Below are 18,035 nucleotides of genomic sequence, written 5' to 3'. Positions count from 1 at the left end.
ATGGGCCTCTCAACAGTTCTCACGACCACCCTTCTGGCCTTGCGCCTCTTCTCCCTCGACGCCCTCGCGGCTCCCACGCCCGACCCCGTCGCCGCTCCCCAGGCTTCTAACTCGCCCGTTGCTACCGCTGAGGGGTACTGGGTCGCCTCGATCGAGAGAAGCGGTGTCTCTGCCTTTGGCGATCCCAACTACAAGATCTTCCGTAATGTAAAGGACTATGGCGCGAAGGGTGATGGCGCTACCGACGACACCGTCGCCATCCAGGCCGCCATGGACGAGGTATGTGATGTTCGATCTCTGGGTTTGAATATCTGGGCTGACTGAAGCAGGGCAACCGTTGCGGTTTCGGATGCGACTCCTCGACTACCACTCCCGCCTTGGTCTACTTCCCTGCTGGCACCTACGTCGTCAGCAAGCCGATCGCCATGAAGTACTACACCCATATGGTTGGAGATGCCACCAACCTTCCCACCGTCAAGGCCGCTGCCAGCTTCACTGGTATGGCTGTTATTGACGCCAACCCGTACGACGACCAGGGCAACAACCAGCACACTAACCAGGTATGTCAAGCATAAGCAGAAGACTTCTGCGTATGAGCTAACATAAATGCCATAGAATAACTTCTGGAAGCTCGTCAAGAACTTCAACGTCGACCTCACTGCCATGCCCGTCACCTCTGGCGCCGGTATTCACTGGCAGGTTGCTCAGGCTACTTCTCTGCAGAATATTGTCTTCAACATGCGCACCGATGGCGGAGACAGCAACGTCCAGCAGGGCATCTTCATCGACAACGGCTCCGGTGGCTTCATGACCAACTTGACCTTCAACGGCGGCAAGTACGGCATGTTTGTTGGTTCTCAGCAGTTCACCACCCGCGCTCTGACCTTCAACAACTGCAAGACGGCCGTCTACATGAACTGGAACTGGCTCTGGACCCTCCAGGACCTCACCATCAACAACTGCGGCATTGGTGTTGACATGTCCAACGGCGGTGCCTCTGCTCAGACTGTTGGCTCCGTTCTTCTCCTCGACAGTGTCATCAGCAACACCCCCGTCGGTGTCCTGACTGCCTACAACCCCGCCTCCACCTCCACCAACGGCAGCTTGATCCTCGACAACGTCGACATGACCACCAACGTCCCCGCCGCCGTCCAGATCGTCGACACCAAGGCCAACGTCCTTGCCGGCAACCAGAAGATCGCCTCCTTCATCCAGGGCCGCACCTACACCGGTGCTACCGGCAACGGCAAGGCTGTCCAGAGCGCCCAGGATGCCATCACCAAGCCCGCCGTTCTCCTCGGCTCCAACGGCAAGGTTGTCACCCGCAGCAAGCCCCAGTACGAGACCGCCGCCGTCAGCCAGTTCCTCAGCGCCAAGGCCAACGGCTGCAAGGGAGACGGCAAGACCGACGACACGGCTGCCATCCAGGCTCTGTTCAACAAGGCCGGCCCCAACGACATTGTCTACTTTGACCACGGTGCCTACATCATCTCCAACACCATCGAGGTGCCCAAGGACATCAAGATCACCGGCGAGGTCTGGCCTCTCCTGATGGCCAACGGCGAGGCGTTCAAGGACCAGGCCAACCCCAAGGTCATGCTCAGAGTCGGAAAGCCCGGCGACGTTGGCACCTTTGAGATGAGCGACATCATCGTCCAGACCCAGGGTCCCCAGGCCGGTGCCATCCTCATGGAGTACAACATCGCCGGCTCCAGCCCTGGTGCCGCCGGTCTCTGGGACGTCCACTTCCGCATCGGCGGCAGCCAGGGCACCCAGCTCCAGTCCGACAAGTGCGCCAAGAACCCCAACGTCACTCACGCCGCCAACCCCGAGTGCATCGGCGCCTACATGCTCACCCACATCACCGCCGAGTCCTCCGGCTACTTTGAGAATGTCTGGTGGTGGGTTGCCGACCACGAGCTCGACCTCGCCAACAAGGGTCAGCAGATCGACATCTACAACGGCCGCGGCGTCCTCACCGAGTCCACCAAGGGAACCTGGTTCTGGGGAACCGCCTCCGAGCACTCCGTCCTGTACAACTACCAGTTTAACAACGCCTCCAACGTGTACATGGCGCACATCCAGACCGAGACGGCGTACATGCAGGGCAACCCCGACGCCAAGACGCCCTTCACCGTCAACAACGCCATCCTCGACCCCAACTTCGAGACCTTCTGCACCGGCCAGAGCGACAAGTGCGCGCGCACCTGGGGCGTCCGCGCCATCAACTCCAAGGACATCCTCATCTACGGCGCCGGCCTGTACAGCTTCTTCAACAACTACGACCAGGTCTGCGTCGGCCAGAACAACTGCCAGGACCACATGGTCTCGCTCGAGAACAGCGACGTCAAGTTCTTCGGCCTCAGCACCAAGGCCTCGGTCAACATGGTCACCGTCAACGGCAAGGGCGCCGCCCTCGACAGCGACAACCGCAACAACTTCTGCGCCACCGTCGCCCTCTTCCAGGCCCCGCTCTAGGCGAGCGATAAGACCACCGCATAGGACGACCTCGAGACGAAGCGTGGGTTCCGCATGGATACCCGCGATGCGATCGAGCTTGAGGAGACGTGCCCTGCTGGGAAGAGGACTGACATGGCTTACGACTTTCACTTCATCTAGCACTCGGCCCTAGTGGCTGGGAGCTAACGGGAGCTAACCCCCCCTTTTTTTGTGTGGATTATTGGGCCAGGCGGCATACTTGCATCAGGGTTTTGGGAGTTTGAGGATTTTTAGAAAACACAGGGTCTGTTGAGATACACTTCTTGTTTCTGCCCAAGGGGCATTGATACCACAAACGAATCAATTGTTTTTGATCATATCTTTGAAGCGCATGGTGTGACGTTGCTTGTGTAGACACATTCGGCTCCGAGTATGGTCTCCGCTACCATCCAAGTAAGTCCCTTGTGCATCTGAATGCGTGTGACTGCCTTGGAATCTAAAGTCGCGACTTCGAGCCATCCCGGCATTACATTGGATTTGTCATTTTTGCATCCTCTCTAGTTTGCTACACTTTGGATGAACCGGACGGCCGTTGGCAGGGATGGCCAGGACGGCACATCACATCCCGATTCCCCGCGCCTTCACAGTCACAGATCTAGAAAAGCAGAAACGGCCAGCCCTTCTACGAAACAACGGTCGCCAACAAAATGTTTAATGGCGCGGCCCGGCCGGATGACCCGGGAGAGGGACTTCACGGGACAAACTGAACGTGAGTATGGATGAAAGGGGTATTGTTTATATTATTGAGTATCTATTACTCGATCCAACCATGCAGCGGGTATCAGATTCCGGGCAAGCCAACGACCTGGCGTATCGCAGGAACAAAACGAGGAAGGATGTAGACGCCGTACAGAGCCGAAAGGGCGGTTGCAAGGCCAGTAATCTATGACATATCAGTGAGTTGAGGAGGCCAACAAAGTCAAAGTGGAAATATACCTTTTCAAACCAGGTGTGGAAGTAGATGGCAGTCATAAGCAACATCCAAGAGCTGAGACCAATCACGCCAACGGCGAACTTGCCCCCGAGCCCGAGAGCATCACCAGGAACGGGCTCTCCCTGCAGACCCTGAGCCTCGACGGTGGCTGTCTTTGTCGCGCCATCCGTCATAACGACGCTGCGCTCCTCTCGCCTTGCGCCCTTCCATCGGAGAACAACCCAGCCGACCTCGGAAAGCAGAAAGCCGCAGCCGAGGACCAGCAGAAATACGTGTCCACTAATATCGTGTCCACCGCGCCACTTTCCACCAGCAGCCTTGCACGCCACAGCCGTGAAGACCTCCTTAGCATCTCCCTCGCCGAGCTCGACCTTTTCCTCAATAATCTCACACTTTCCTCCAGTCCACCGGAACCCTCGGTCAATGATGGCAGGCCCGAAGAACCATTGCGTCACGAAGAACCACCACGTTGTGACGAGCACCCAGCGGAGGGTGGCCTGTATCCGACGGGTCGAGTGGACGGTCGCGGGGTGGGTGAAGATAAAGGCGAAGAAGGCAGCGGTGATCCAGAACCAGCCTCTCTTTACGAAGAGGACGTTGAAGAGGTTCGACTTTCGCGCGAAGTAGGAAGGTGCGGTGTCTTGGACGTGGGCTTGGGAGGCATGGTCGTACTGCGAGGACCGGACGTCGGGGGAGAGCAGCGAGAAGAGAGTCCCGAAGAACAGGATGACGGGAAAAGCGGCGACGACGAGGGTCTCGAGAGGGGTGGGCAGGAAGGGGTTGTTTCGCTTCGTCTTGGTCGGTTGCTCGGGCGCCATCGTGGTTGCTCCGTTGAGTTCGTCCAGGGCGCGTCGGGTTTTGCTCCGCAGGTTCGCAGTGGGTGGTGTTTCCATGTTGACTCTTTTGACGTCTAGAGGTTCAGCTACAGCATTAAGGGCAGAATAGCGGGTTTGAGAGCTGTTTGGCGGGAGTGGTGGCTCTTGAGGTGGAGGAATGAAGAGGCCAGGATTTGGCGCGAGAATTCAGCAACACCAGAAGTATGACGTTGCTGATCGGGGGAGGGTACGTACCTGACGAGGGCACCTTCTGGGCCAGGCTGTGTGGCTGTTGACAGTGGGGCAGTGACAGGTCGGGTGGCTAATCATCGGACAGTCGGCCAACTGCGAGCACCGACCGGCCAATGAGAAAGCCAGACGCCAAGTCACCGAGGCTCACCCACAACAGAAGTGGAGGACACATCGCAGCAGAACCTCGGCGATGCTGAGAGAATATGCAGTATTCCGGGCATTGTTCAGGTAGGCTGAACCGATGACCAATTCCAGAACTATGCTAGCTTGACTTGTTTATCACTTGCTTGTCTTATGTGGCGATGGCGGCCTGTACTACGCGGGCAGGCATGGACGGCTCGGTGTCTCGGTCAATGCCGGTAGAGACTTCGGTGTAGGAGGGGAAGGTGGGGCATTGACCGTAGCTCCCGCCCCGGCGCGTCCCGTCATCTTGTCCCAACACGAAGTGACCTCATCCTCCTGGCTTCCATCCCACATATCGCGACCTCTAGTGACATCTTTGGCCATTGCACCTTTCTCTGTCATCATGATGGCCCCTATCAAAGCCCCGGCAAATCTCCCCGAGCTTGTGAAAGCTGCTTTCAACAAAGCTCGTGCCAATGGCGACCTTAACTATTACGCGACGCAAGTCGCCGTCCTGACTGCGAACTCGATCCCTGTAAGTTTGTCCCAGACGGCTGTCACCTTGTTGAGGGCTGCCCCTGACCCCGACATGCAGTTCCAGCTTCGTTTTTCTCCAGCACTGGCAAATAAGCCAACCGCTCCGAAGTCCCAAACCGACCAACCACGCAAACCATTCGATCCCTTCGAGAACCCCCAGAACGGTCCGCTGTTCATCGCCGATATCCCCTCTTCGGGACACAATCTCGTTCTGAACAAGTTCGCCATTGTACCAGAGCACTTTATCCTCGCAACGAAGGATTACAAACTGCAGACTCACCTGCTGGAGCCGAACGACTTGGCAGCGACCTACGCTTGCATCGAAGCATACCACCAGCATGGAGACAACGAGTTGTACGCATTTTTTAACAGTGGGCAACACTCGGGCGCAAGCCAGCCACATAGACATATTCAGCTACTTCCTGTCGCTCAAATGAAGGATGGCCTGCCAGAGGGCTCCAGGTGGGATGTCTTGGCGAAGCAGCTGGTTCAACCGCAGCTCATGGGCGTCCCATTCACGACATTCGGCGAGAAAATCCATGGGGACATGACTCCTAATGAGCTCCATGCTGTCTACGTGTCGCTGTTCCGGTCAGCTGTTGACGCAGTCGAGGCTCATGTCGGAAAATTAGACGACTCAGGCAACGGGGAAGCTCGGATCAGCTACAACCTTGCAATGACAAGCAAGTCTTTGGTGGTCATGCCGCGATTGGCCGAGGGCCACACCATCGAGGAAAATGGCAGGTCCGTCGGCAAACTCAGCCTCAACGGCACTGTATTGGCAGGGACTGCTCTGGTCAAGAGTGAAGCCGAATGGAGTGCTCTCAAAGCCAACAGCGACAGCAATCAACTGGTCGATATTCTGGCCAAGATCGGCATCCCAAAGAATTCTGGACACAGTAAGAAGCTGTGATTGCTGGAAATTTGGACGAGTCCTTATCATGCAGTCAGCCCAAGATACATGCAACAACAAACAAACATTTTTGCCTAGCGGCAGGTTTCTAACTAAAGAACACAAACATGAAAATTCAGCCAGTACTCCACCATGAACGACAGCTCACATCTCGAATTTGCAATGCTGCAAACCATTCCAATATTCACCCCGGAACCCAATCTCATCAAGCACACTCATCGGGGCCCCATCGCGCCGTCCCGAGCGGCACTACATGGTTCCACTTCCGCCGATGCGTCTTCCTGCAGAGCACATGACGAGTTCATCCCACTTCTTACGGCAAGTGGCGTTGCCGAACAGGTACGATCCATCATGCGAGTAAATGTACTCGGCCACCTGCTTCCATGGAATCTTGGTTGAAGCTGGATCGTTGCCCTTGGAGAACTTGCGCACAGCCCTTTTGAGGAGATGGATCTGCAAATCAAGGGTTAGACAATGCTTTCATATCGCGAACGGTGGCACTTACATCATGACTAGTCCACTCGGGCTTTCGAACTCTCTCCTCCTTGCTCTTGGTAAGGGTGCGATAACGGCCACGGAGGGTTGACTCCGCCTCGCTGAAGTTGCCCTTGACGCGAATCTCGCGGTATGTCAGTCCCTCTGCCTTGGCTTTGAGAAGATACTCGTCCTTGGCGGAGCGTTCCACGGATTCTGCGAAAGAGAATGGCACCGGGCAGGGCTTCGATTGCTTCGGCCTAAGCTCTGCCTTGGGAGCTGAAGGGACCGACTTGTGGGCTGGAGAGCTGGCGCGGCGAGAACGTGGCTTCTCGGGAAGCTCCTTGCGAGGCTTCGAAGGCAGTATGCGAGCATGTGGTTCAGACTTCAGGATCATGCTATGACTCCCGGCAGCAGAGACTCCCACGGCGTGACGATCGTCCATGTGGAACCGCCCAGGCTCTGCAATCTGCTCGGGAGGTGCCTGGAAGAAGTGAATCGGCGTTGGCTCAGAGAAGGGTTGAGGCGAAGGAGGGGCTGCCTTGATGCTGGAAAGATCTTCAGCCATCATAGACGACGACGTGAAGGGAGAGTTGACGTAATCGAACTGCTGGGGAGGGCTGTTGATGATGGCCGAGCCGTCTGCTGAGCTGAAAGAACCGGAGTCAAGGAGGTTGGGTGCACCGGTGGAGGAGAAGCTGCCAAAGCTGGCGCCCGACTCGGATGCTGAGAAGACAGGAGAGGAGATGGGCATGTTTTGACTCAAACCACCAGAGGTTGACATGGAGATATCATCGACGGACGAAACACCAAACTGGAACTGCATCGGCGCAAACATGGACTGCATGTCGTTCGCGTACGGCATGCCCTCGGGCTGCCATGACTGATTGTGATCCATGACTGGTCGCTTATTGCTGAAAGGGGCATCAAACTGTTGCATCCTCTGAAAGAGCATGAAAGCATCAGGATCGGAATACGGGCTGCCCGCGGTGCCAGCGAGGTATCTGTTCCGGAGCTGTTGAGCCTGAGGCCGAGTGTTAGGTCAGCAAGGAGGCCTTGATCACATCTCAGATGGTTTGATTGAAGGGAACAGAAGGCTGGAGGAAATGAGCGAACGCACCTCGAAACTGTCTTGGATACCGTCTGGCATGGTGTCCAGAGGCCAGTCTTCGTTAGACATGATGCCTACGTGGTGTGGTGTTCTGTGAGCGCCGAAAGGATGCTTGCCGTGACGTGCAATCAGTTTTCTCATGCGTCGCTGGTTGAAGCGTTGTTGGGCTCTGGCTGTCATGCTCTGCTCGAAGGCAAAGTAGTCCGAGCCATGAAAGCCCAACCGGGGAGGAGCGCTCATAAACATCCTCGACGAGAAAGAAAGCGACGCCTCGGAACCGACAAGATGGAAAGATGGCTGCGCAGTCTTCACCGCTTCTTCCGCGATGTTCTACCGGTGTTCTGCGCTGTCTCAACTCGTACGCGCGATGTCGTCGTCCGGCGGTGCGTTGAAGACAGGGAAGATGTGGGGGAGGTTTCGGCGGTCAATGGAGAAGTCTGCAAGATGAGGCGTGGGCTTCCGATGGCCGTTCCACTGGCTGCAAGACTGGTGGTGTTCTTCCCAGCGATGGAATGGCGGTATGAGATGATCCACGGATACCAGCGGACGGGTGGCAAGGCGAACCGGTTCTTCAGTCTGTTGGTCTGTGGCTGGGACGGATAGCCAATGGGCTGGAAAGAATTTGCTTCCTTGGTGAAGACTCAGAAAAGGGCTCGAGCTCTGGAAGAATGCTTCAGGGAGAGAGCAAGTCCAGGAGATGCTTGATCTCAGGAGAGGGCAGACTCAAGAGATGGACGAATACGATACAATAAACATTAAAAGTCACGAAGACCAGAATATTTCCTAACAATGACGAGGGTTGTTGATATGATGACGCTGAGGAAACAAAATCAGATCGACGGTTACTCGACCAAGACATGACGGGCCTGGCGGGAGTTGAAGGCTTTTCAACTACGGACCCGAGGCCAAGCCGCCCCCCTTCCCGTGAGCAGAAAGGAGTTCAATTAAGGTATCGCGGGAGGGTGAAACTACCTCTCAGCTTCTGATCTTGCCCCCTTCCCCCTTCCCCCTACCCAATCCCACCCATCTCCGCACCAATATATGCAAATGTTAACCTTTTGAGAAAGGTCTGCGCAGCCCACGCGGCTACGATCCGGCGGCTTTCGTGGGCCTCCGTGGCGATATCAGTTTTGGGATGAGCTCGCTTTCCGGTCGTCTTCTGTCGAAACTCACATTTTGAGCCTCCTGGCCCTGGTGGTGGTGGTGGAGGGCGCTTGTGTAGGGCAAGGGTATGACCCGCGTCTGCGATGAAGGCCGGGAGCGGGATCTTGGATACACGACTGAGGCTAGACCGCACATCATCATGCCGCTGGGGGGTCCGCCGAGGGTTTGCCAGCCTGGGGATAGTCTGGCCGGATAAGTGCGGCAGTCGACACGGCCTGGTAGAGGGATCGTCCCAGCTGGGATTGCTGCTGGAGGCTCGCCTGTGCCGCTGGCGATGGCAGAGCAAGGGTCGCGAGAAACCGTTTACTGTCTTCTGGGGACGGGTGGTTTCCCATTGGCCAGACGTCGGATGTTGGGTGTTTGAACCGCAGCCGTCTGCGCGTATGATGCAGTGTTCCTTTGGGTCGGATTGACAGTGGGCTGGCGGCAGGGGTCTTTCTTCCTCCCGGGACTCTGGACCATCTGTCCCGCGCCAGCTGCTGGATCGAGTGGCCTACATCCCGTCGATACGGAGAGGACTTGATTAGAGCCCTGGTTCAAGCTTATGATGGCCCAGGCGTTGACAGTGGCGGCAGACTAAACGTCAACGCCTCGACGGAGACCTTTCCCTAGCGGAGATCGTCTTCCCGTCAAGCTCGGCGTGGGACTTGAATACGACCACCGAACCCTTCGGCGGTCGGTGACGGACCAATGATGGATTTACTAACCCGCTCTTCTGAGTGCATGCAGGTTCAGTGTTCTGACGGTATCCAATTACCCGCAGCACACCCATGCGGATGAACCGCAGGCAAGGACCCATCGCTGTGGGATGCGCACGCTCTGAGAAAGCCCGGGTGTTTGCAGTTTGCTCTCTCGTGCCCTCTCGGACATCGCCAGTGACGCCAACGTGGTTATGCAGCGCTGCGATGGGCATGGTCATTTTGATTCGCCGTGACGGGCTAGTGGGTACACGTATCGTGTTGCATAGGCTCCAACTACTGAACCGTTCAGTTCGAAAGCCTGGGTAATCGTGCATACCCAGATCTAGATCGATGCTCAGATTATGAGCGATGGCAGCGGGCAGGCGGAGTGCTTCACTGCCACGTCAGTGTGAACCGTTCATCGGCCGTCCTAGTCTCGAGAATCTTGTTCCAGGGCACTGATGTTGTTGAAAGAATCGTTGATTCTTGTTGTCTCGAGACAACGGCAGAAGAAATTCTGTCATGGGCCCCTTTCCAACAACATACCCTTCGGCTTGCTAGGGTCGCCTTCCCCGCCGCCGTCACGAACAGGGCTGAGGACTGTTGCTCTTCCACATTCAATCGAGTGCATACCGGCAATATGGGACGCCGATGGCTGCGGCAGGATCTCCAATTGGAGTGGGACCAGCACTGGGCGTGGGCTGGACGTGGGTTGGCTGGAGGGAGGCTGCATGATGTGTGGGGATGAGAAGGGCTCACAACTCTGCTGCTGCTGCTGCTGCCGCGCACACCAGGACAGACCGAAATCACCCAGCATGTGCTAGTTGTGGATAAGAGGAGTGCGAAATCGATCCGCTTGCGGGCTGGAGTGGATCTGCGGTATCTGTCACTTCTCTTTTCTGCTGAGGAGATGGTGATGCCGATGCCGCTGCCGATGGTGCAGTCGACAGAATCGAGAAAGACTTCATTTCCTGTTTTGCTGATTTGATTTTGGAATCGGGATCCGATGCGATCGGTCGGATTCATTCTGGAGTTTGAAATTTGACAACGTAGACACGAGGCTGGTCATTCGAGACAGAGACGTATCTTCATTCGCGTCTTTCGTCGCACACGAAGATGTATCCGAGCTGGATTTCGTCAATTCCGTGGAGGGGAAACCGAAAGATTCATGACCCTGAATGACCCCATATCTCAGTGCGACGCTGTCATGAACTGCTCGCACTCACCGGTTCACCTATCACTTTTTGCTGCAGTTGATGCTGATGAACTTGCAGAAATGTCATGCACGGCCAGCTGTACCGCAGCCCGTCTGCAGTTGGACATGGAACGTCCCGCACCAACCAATCCTGTCAAGCCGGTGTCAGTCACGAAAAAGAAACTCCCCCCTCCCAAAGTGGCTGCGCAAAAAAGAGAAAAAGCAAGAATGACGGCAGCAGATGTGAGGTCTGCAGTCAAACTTATTTGTGATGGTGTGGTGTCAACACCACGCCCCTGGCTTGCGAAATTACAACGTTCGGGCAGATGATCTGCTCTTCCACGTTCGATTCTAATGCACATTTGGATCACAACCTGCAAGAGCGCTTTCCTAATTTTGACAGTTGGAGGTCAGACTACTTGATCCCTCTCCCCATTGAGACCACGTGCATGGGCAGGAGGGAGCGCTGTCAGACGTGCCCAGACAGGCCTGACTTGTCACATATTTCAGAGGTATGACCTTCAGATAAGTGACCGCGGCAGTTTGCAGGGTCGCCAGGGATCCAGGGATCTGGGCCTCCTCTGGCTTGGGGAGGAGTGGGCAATGGGCCCATGTTTACGACGGCAGCCGCCATATCTCGCGTTGTTCGCAGGGAGAATGGAGCTGGAGCTGTGGATTTAACCATCGATCCTCGTGTGGCTTTCCCGACGATATACCTGAGATCCGTATCGAGATTGGATCAGCCAAGTGAAGAAGTAGAGAAATGATATGAAGCTCCCCAAACCCGCTGGGGCGAGAGACGGCCGGCTTGAGGGGGACGGTTCGGTGGGGAGTCTGTGCGAATGCAGAACGGCTTGCGTCCGATGAGCCGCGCCGGTTGCATTAGCCTGGTTCCCCGGGACCAGGGGAGATGGAGGGGGCAAGAAGGAGTTGGGCGGAGCAATAGCAGACTGCGCTTGTAGGCCAAACATTGCAATACGGCAGGGCAGGTCTAGGCGTTGACGGTATCTGATGATGATAGCGGGATTCATCGGCCTAGTCCATAATGACTCATGGTGGGTGGGAGTTTGCGCTTACTACTCAGGAAAACTGTGATCTGATAACTCCGGCATCCTTAGAAATCCTATTCAACTGTCGAACAGATCAATAACAGTACCCGACATATTGCATTTCTTCAGCTCATAATACTCATGGCATGCTCATATGATCGCCATAGACCATATGTTATGAATAAGGTGGCTTGAGCTGTACCAAACTGCTAATATCTCTGGGTTTGCGTCCCACTCCGGTGGGTTTTCTCCAGATCTGTGGTATTGACCTTGTCAGATATCATCGAGTGGCGTTTTCCGAAATTTCCTTCATTCATTTCGGGGCTGGTCTCCGGTAGTCCCATGCCCGAATCACCGACCCCCTATTCCCACAACACGGGGCCTCGGTCTGTTTGGTCCTCAGTTTGAGCCGCAAACACAGTTCCGTGCCCGGGAGGGAGCTGGATCATCATCTCTTGCTCAACATCTAGATGGTCTCGTTACATGAAGAAAAGAAGACTTGACCACTCCATGTGTCCTTTTTGCCATCTTAATCAGATGGTTGGGGTGAAATCCGGCCCCGGTCTCGGAAGATGCCATGGGACGGATGGCAAAAGAGGCAACGGGAGTGGAGAGAAAATTTGAAGAGCAAATATTGTTGTTTGTACTAGCCACATCATCTATGGCAACGTCCTTATGTGCGTGTTTGGGGATGTTTATCCAAATATTTACAGTGAGTCGGACGCCCTCTCCTCGTGCCATCTTCAAGCTCTTTACCACCTGTTCATCTCAAGCAATGGAAAATTTGCTCTAGACCATTGCCGGGACATTAATCTCCTTGATGGTCCAGACCTTGCCTCCTTGGCTGCTGGCCAGGCCAGTATACGTAGCCTTCTGCGCAGTGGCAATGGTCTTGCCAAAATTGGGGTCGGCTCCGGCCAGAGTTATTTCCGTGTTGATGTACTGCTGCTTGGCGACGGTCGGGCTGCAGTTGGCATTGCACTCGGTGCCGGTGCCATAGCCCCTCATGAAGGGACCAGACTTGTACTCGTACGAGCTAAGCTTCGCGCCCGTGTCAGCATCGGTGACGTTTTGGCGCCAAGTGTTGTTGTCCGAGAGCAGCTCGTAGAGGATCTTGACCTTCTGGTTGCCTGAGACGGCACTCGCGTCGCCGCTGAGCTGGCCGAAGGAGCCGAAGAGCGAGGCGCGGACGCACCACTGGCCCTTCTTGGCGCCGCACCAGGAGTTGTCGGGCCAGGACTCGAGGGTTGTTTGGACCAGGTCGCCGGTGCCGTTGGACATGCCGGGTCACAGGGCGAGAACGCCGTTCTGGGTGGGAGGAGCGTCGCCGGGGATGATGGTTGTCACGGCTTTGATGATGGTCGAGGTGGTCGGGCCCAGGGACACGGAGCCGCCCCAGGTGTCGACAGCAACCGACGTGCCGATCATGGCGGCTGCCAGAGCCGACTTGAAAATTCCAGAGATCATATTTGGAGTAGTCATAGAGACAGCTGGACTATTGTCGAGTTGTGCTAAATTACAAAAACGGCTTTCCCAGAATCAAGCGGAAGTCACAGGCATTTTACGTTGACACAACATGAGGGGGCCTTCCTCACTCCCTACTAGTGAGGCACTTCCATCGTGAATTTGGAAATGTTCGCCTGCAATTGCAAGGCATCATCAATATCGCAGGCGAACACGAGAGTTGCTTTTGTTCGTGGAGGAAGTTGATGGAGTTGAAGTCAAGCTGACCCCTGACAGAGAGAGATTCCCCCGTCCACCAATGAGAGGACAGACATTATGCCAGGTTATGCCGTCCACCAACCCATACGACCGTAACATCTCCCCATATTTTACACAATAAGTTACCGATTCAATCCTAGCTCCATCTGATGTTCATTAAGGGGGCCGCCATTTGGACGGATTGAGTCGGTAAGTTCTGCCGACAAGGCTTTTCGGGGCCACATGGCCGGCCCTCGGTTGCGCAGAGTGGAATCTCACCATCGGGCTCTGTCAAGATTCCAGCCGGAGGACGTCCGAGGTGGGTAATTCAAGTGCCGTGAGACCCGTCCTCCGATTCCTTAATAGCGGTCTGGATTCCACTAATAACCTGACGGTTTCTATTGGGGGAAGGGGCTACGGGGAATTTCCACTCTTGACCAATATGCAGTCGGAGCCTAGATTGACAACCATGATGCCGAGTCTTGAGCCGTCGCTGCATGTCAACTCCACGTTTGCGGTAGCTAAGAAACAGCTTTTTGCTGGATCCCGTTGAATCTCATCAGCGGCAAAGGGCCGAAGAGGTTGGGGACAAGCACTGCCAAAGTGGCGAACCCGCGGAACGGGGCCCCGAGTGTTAACATCCTAAGCTAAGTTCTCAACCTGCACAGCGCACTACGCAACGTGAATACCACTGAACTATGGTATATTGGAGTCATACACTAGGACAACATATCACGGTCGCAATCAGTACGAGAAAGTAGGGCAAATGAAGCTAACAAGGGATTCGCCATGCGACTAAACTGTTTATAGGCGTCCAACATTTGATGGCCATTCAGAACTGACATGATCTCACACTCTCTAATGGCGTTTTTTACCAGAGACTCCTGCTGTGTCGCAGGCGTACAACCTCACAAACCATGCAGAGGAGCCGGTAAAAGCCGATGATCGACCTTTTGCTTCTCATATCTTTATCTCAAAAATCGGTCTTCGACGACTGACTGGAACAAGTTCTGCTAATATGATGATAAAGCACTGGACCCTGTTGTCGCCTATGTTTCTCTTGTCCATCGGGTGTCGTTCTGCGCCAAAAGTTGATAAAGTATTCTAATGAAGGCCTCTGGACAAATCCAATAGGGCGAAGGCCCTCTTCACTAGCAAACTATTTCTTTCACTGGAGGGATGTGTCTCAAAACAATGACCGTGAGTAGACACTCAACCTGGGCAGTAGTGCGTCTCACAGAGTCTTGAGCAAACGAGCCGGCTAGCCATGCCGCATTGTCGACTGATTCGCAGCTTCAGTGACACTCTTCCTACCATCCAATAGTCACTCCGTCAGCCTCTACGCCTCACAAGATCATGAAGGCATCTGGGGCTGATCGCAGAAATCTCATGACAGACTCTCTCCGTAGTTTCATCTGACCTTCATTTGCGTCTATGGCGAAGAACCAGAGCTACGAGTCCCTGCGCATGACCCTACGAAACATGAACGAAGTTTACATTAGTGGGCCTCTTTCGGTCCTAGACCATCACTGGTGAGCATCAAGGTACCTCATAATGAAGAAAGTGTGACCAGCGACCTGCATAAGGCATACGAAAACGTTTGGCAATTCCATATATATGAACGTTTGCATGAGGACTTGGCTGTAGTCAGATGATTTGGTTACCGAAACGATCCTTAGGTGAAGTAGAAGTCTAGAACCGAGTACGGCCGGATCCGTGATATGCCGCGCAAGGCCCAGCAGCCCCTTTATGTTTCATTTGTCGCCAGCACTCTTTCCAGGGCTCCTAGAACGCCGGCGCCAATCCTGACCGACGAAATCTGCAGAATTAGATCGACAGGTCACTGTTGGTGCTTCTATGGACTCAATATCCTCGACAGAGTATGAAGGACATAGGAGCATCAAGGGGTAGTGAGGCTTTACGGGTCATGCATACCCGAGGCACTAAGGCCGAGCTCAGTAAATCTTTGGGGCTTTGCTGTTTACAAGTACAGAACCAATGATCAAGTTCCAAGGAATGCGTGCTTTTTCGGTGCCTGGCCAACTCCAGATCCTCGATAGCCACAGCGTCTTGCCCCTGAGGCACTCGTTCTGTGGGGTAACGCAAGCCTAGCTAGGAGGTTAACGTGGTGCGAATGTTTCGTTTTGTTTCGTTCGATCGAACCCCAAGCAAGCTAAACTCTAGGAAATTTGCAAAAGCAAGCGAGCTTGATCCTAGAAATAGAAATGGCGGCGCCCTGTCCCAAGGAAGTCAGGCACTATCTTCCATCTTTGAGAGCCCAGATGCACTGGCTGTTCTCAGCCGAAGGTAGCTTACTTCGCCACTGAAGCCAAAAGCTGGATTGATTCATTGTTTGGTACTCAAACAGAACAGACCCTAGTCGCGTGTCTGTCTTTTATGTACTTAGCCCGGCGATTTGCATGTTATTGCGGTGCTTGTGATGATCTATTTTACGAAGCGTCAGGACTGTCAAAGGACATGTTCCAATGCCCGAAGTCGGGCTAGATTTCAGCAACTAGTGCTGTACCCGGAATCAAATACTTCGCAGAGAGAACAGGTGCACTACCTACAAACAACAGCACTTGTTTTCCGAGGATCTCGGGGCGCAATGTTATCGTCTGTGCCGAGTCCACTTATCCCCGTCAGGGAACGCCCCTCTTTGTGAATGCCGCCTAACCTTGTACTGTAAAGTTGTTCCTGACGATCTTGAGACGTTCAACAGCTTCAGAGAGACGCTAGGCTCATGCGGAATATTTCAGAGAGCCAGCTTGGCTGCGAGTTATGCTTAAGAGAACACCGGGTAGCATTTGCGACTCTCCCGTGGAGGCTCTTGAGTCAACATGAGGCGATTTCTTTGGAAACGGGCTCAACACGCGGAAGCGAAATGATACAATGCGAGAAGAGCCTACTTTATTGCAAATCCAAAGCCAGCACCCTGGCTTGGACAGCTGATGGAGGCCACTTGCCCTGCCACATCCTCAAAAGCTCAAGACTGCTGCTAAGGTGCGGGAAAGTTCAGAAATACTGGCCAACCGTTCGGACATCTCCGGTCAAAAAAGCTTCCTTAGACGGGAATATCATGTTTTACTGATTGTCTAGCAGGTCTACATCGCAGAGGTCAGTGGACTTGGAATCCGGCAATCAACTTCATACGGGCCTTGTCCAACATAACGGAAAATAAACTGATAATTGCCGTGTGTGCTGGACACACTAATGTAAGTCTGTATCTGGAAAGATTGGGGGGATCTAATAATCCGCCAGATATTAAGTCTTGCGCCTTACTTCTTCCGACATTTGGTCGTTTCGATTGGCGCTGTTTTCGCTCCTTACGATAATTATTTACAGGCTTGAGCCCGGTGTAAGCGGGGGATGGCCGTTTCTCGGTTGGCGGGCTCGACTTGTTCCCGAACTGCCGCTGCTAGAATTGATGTTTCTAGCTCTCAATTGAGAGCGCAGACGAGCTATGGTCACGGGACAACGCCATAGCAAGGCTGTCCCCTGTCTGAGCTGAGCTTAAACGGAGATCACCAAGGGCGACGGCGGCTAGGTTGGAATGATCGGCATGAACGTCCATGGATGGTGGCGTGTCGTAAGCGATGTAGCTAGCTGTCAGGCACAAATCTGGAATGCGGGTGGATAGGACCGAATGGAGTCCTTAGCTAGACTCACGATGCGAGCATACATAACTTTACCACATGGATTGGTGCTTTCGACAAGGCGAACCGCGAGCTTACCCAGACACATTCATGTCCATTTACGACACGTGCCGTCTAGACAGTCAGTTGGCATGGGCAGATTTCTGCCTCGGCCAGCAACCCTGACTTGTCAAACCGACGAGGACTCCACGATGGCCTAGATGAGAATGGACCTGAACCTTCGGTACTCCAGTCGTCATTATCAATCTCGAGGGGCAAGGTCACCCCATCGAACTGCCAAGCGCGTCCGGTGGTGATTGGGCCCTTCTGCCGGCCGTCGTCTTGATCCATTCGTGAGTCGTGGCATTGAAAGCGCTTATACCGGCAGTTGTTGGTAGGGCATCCCTGGGTCACCAGGCGAAGTTTGAACGGCAGCTTACTGGGGCCAGAACTAAGGTTCGAACCTGCTCAATGAAACAAGACTTTTCGCTCAAACTCCTGACAACCCACCAAAAAGCTCCGAAGCCAAAAGCTTGAAACAGACTTCAAAGTTTATCACTTCCCCAAATCCCCTCACTCGGGTTCCTGTAAAAGCCTTCATCCCGCATTTTACTTTCAGCCGCTGTGCCGTTATCCCGCGGGGTCGTCCGTCGATAACAAACAGATCTAAGATAAGTGTTGTCTCCCAAAGTAAAAACCAAGCGATGGGTGTCTGAAATGACGTGTGAACGTAAATCGGTGATCGCAGTCTATCGTCAGGGAAACCGACAGATCGAAACAGCAGCCTCCTCTGGCTGGCTCTAGTTCATCGCATGATCCTATGTTCCAAAAGTCTTGGCGGACATTAAGAATTATTGGAACCGCTGGTCTGTCTGGAAAGTTGACCATCCCTCTTAACGACAACTATTCCAAACAAGTCAAAAACGAGCCCAAAATCCTTCGCGAACGGCCAG

At 54.3% G+C, this 18,035-nt stretch overlaps 6 protein-coding genes across 6 annotated transcripts; 2 read left to right on the top strand and 4 right to left on the bottom strand.

Moving 5' to 3' along the window:
- On the top strand, positions 1–2,478 carry EXG1-2 (Glucan 1,3-beta-glucosidase; the record flags this gene model as incomplete). The annotated part of the gene is made up of 3 exons (XM_037322831.1): positions 1–279; positions 330–560; positions 616–2,478. The coding sequence occupies 3 exons, from the start codon at positions 1–3 to the stop codon at positions 2,476–2,478; spliced, it is 2,373 nt and encodes a 790-aa protein (XP_037179508.1).
- Positions 2,479–3,280: 802 nt separating this feature from the next.
- On the bottom strand, positions 3,281–4,326 carry scs3 (FIT family protein scs3; the record flags this gene model as incomplete). The annotated part of the gene is made up of 2 exons (XM_037322830.1): positions 3,281–3,382; positions 3,436–4,326. 2 exons carry the CDS (start codon positions 4,324–4,326, stop codon positions 3,281–3,283), a joined length of 993 nt encoding a protein of 330 aa, XP_037179509.1.
- Positions 4,327–5,029: 703 nt separating this feature from the next.
- On the top strand, positions 5,030–6,073 carry APA2-1 (Diadenosine 5',5'''-P1,P4-tetraphosphate phosphorylase 2; the record flags this gene model as incomplete). Its single annotated transcript, XM_037322829.1, has 2 exons — positions 5,030–5,158; positions 5,219–6,073. The coding sequence occupies 2 exons, from the start codon at positions 5,030–5,032 to the stop codon at positions 6,071–6,073; spliced, it is 984 nt and encodes a 327-aa protein (XP_037179510.1).
- A 249-nt stretch (positions 6,074–6,322) lies between these two features.
- CGCA056_v007580 (uncharacterized protein) lies at positions 6,323–7,904 on the bottom strand (the record flags this gene model as incomplete). Its single annotated transcript, XM_037322828.1, has 3 exons — positions 6,323–6,526; positions 6,579–7,571; positions 7,668–7,904. 3 exons carry the CDS (start codon positions 7,902–7,904, stop codon positions 6,323–6,325), a joined length of 1,434 nt encoding a protein of 477 aa, XP_037179511.1.
- A 1,501-nt stretch (positions 7,905–9,405) lies between these two features.
- CGCA056_v007579 (uncharacterized protein) lies at positions 9,406–10,235 on the bottom strand (the record flags this gene model as incomplete). The annotated part of the gene is made up of 2 exons (XM_037322827.1): positions 9,406–9,893; positions 10,049–10,235. 2 exons carry the CDS (start codon positions 10,233–10,235, stop codon positions 9,406–9,408), a joined length of 675 nt encoding a protein of 224 aa, XP_037180164.1.
- A 2,300-nt stretch (positions 10,236–12,535) lies between these two features.
- Positions 12,536–13,027, bottom strand: CGCA056_v007578 (uncharacterized protein; the record flags this gene model as incomplete). The annotated part of the gene is made up of 1 exon (XM_037322826.1): positions 12,536–13,027. The coding sequence occupies one exon, from the start codon at positions 13,025–13,027 to the stop codon at positions 12,536–12,538; it is 492 nt and encodes a 163-aa protein (XP_037180163.1).
- Positions 13,028–18,035: the final 5,008 nt, after the last annotated feature.

Source organism: Colletotrichum aenigma (genome assembly GCF_013390185.1).
Source record: "Colletotrichum aenigma strain Cg56 chromosome Unknown KSG_Cg56_contig04, whole genome shotgun sequence".
Classification (NCBI taxonomy): Eukaryota; Fungi; Ascomycota; class Sordariomycetes; order Glomerellales; family Glomerellaceae; genus Colletotrichum; species Colletotrichum aenigma.
Note: the sequence above shows the minus strand (reverse complement) of the source record. Positions and strands in the feature narration are given on the sequence as shown.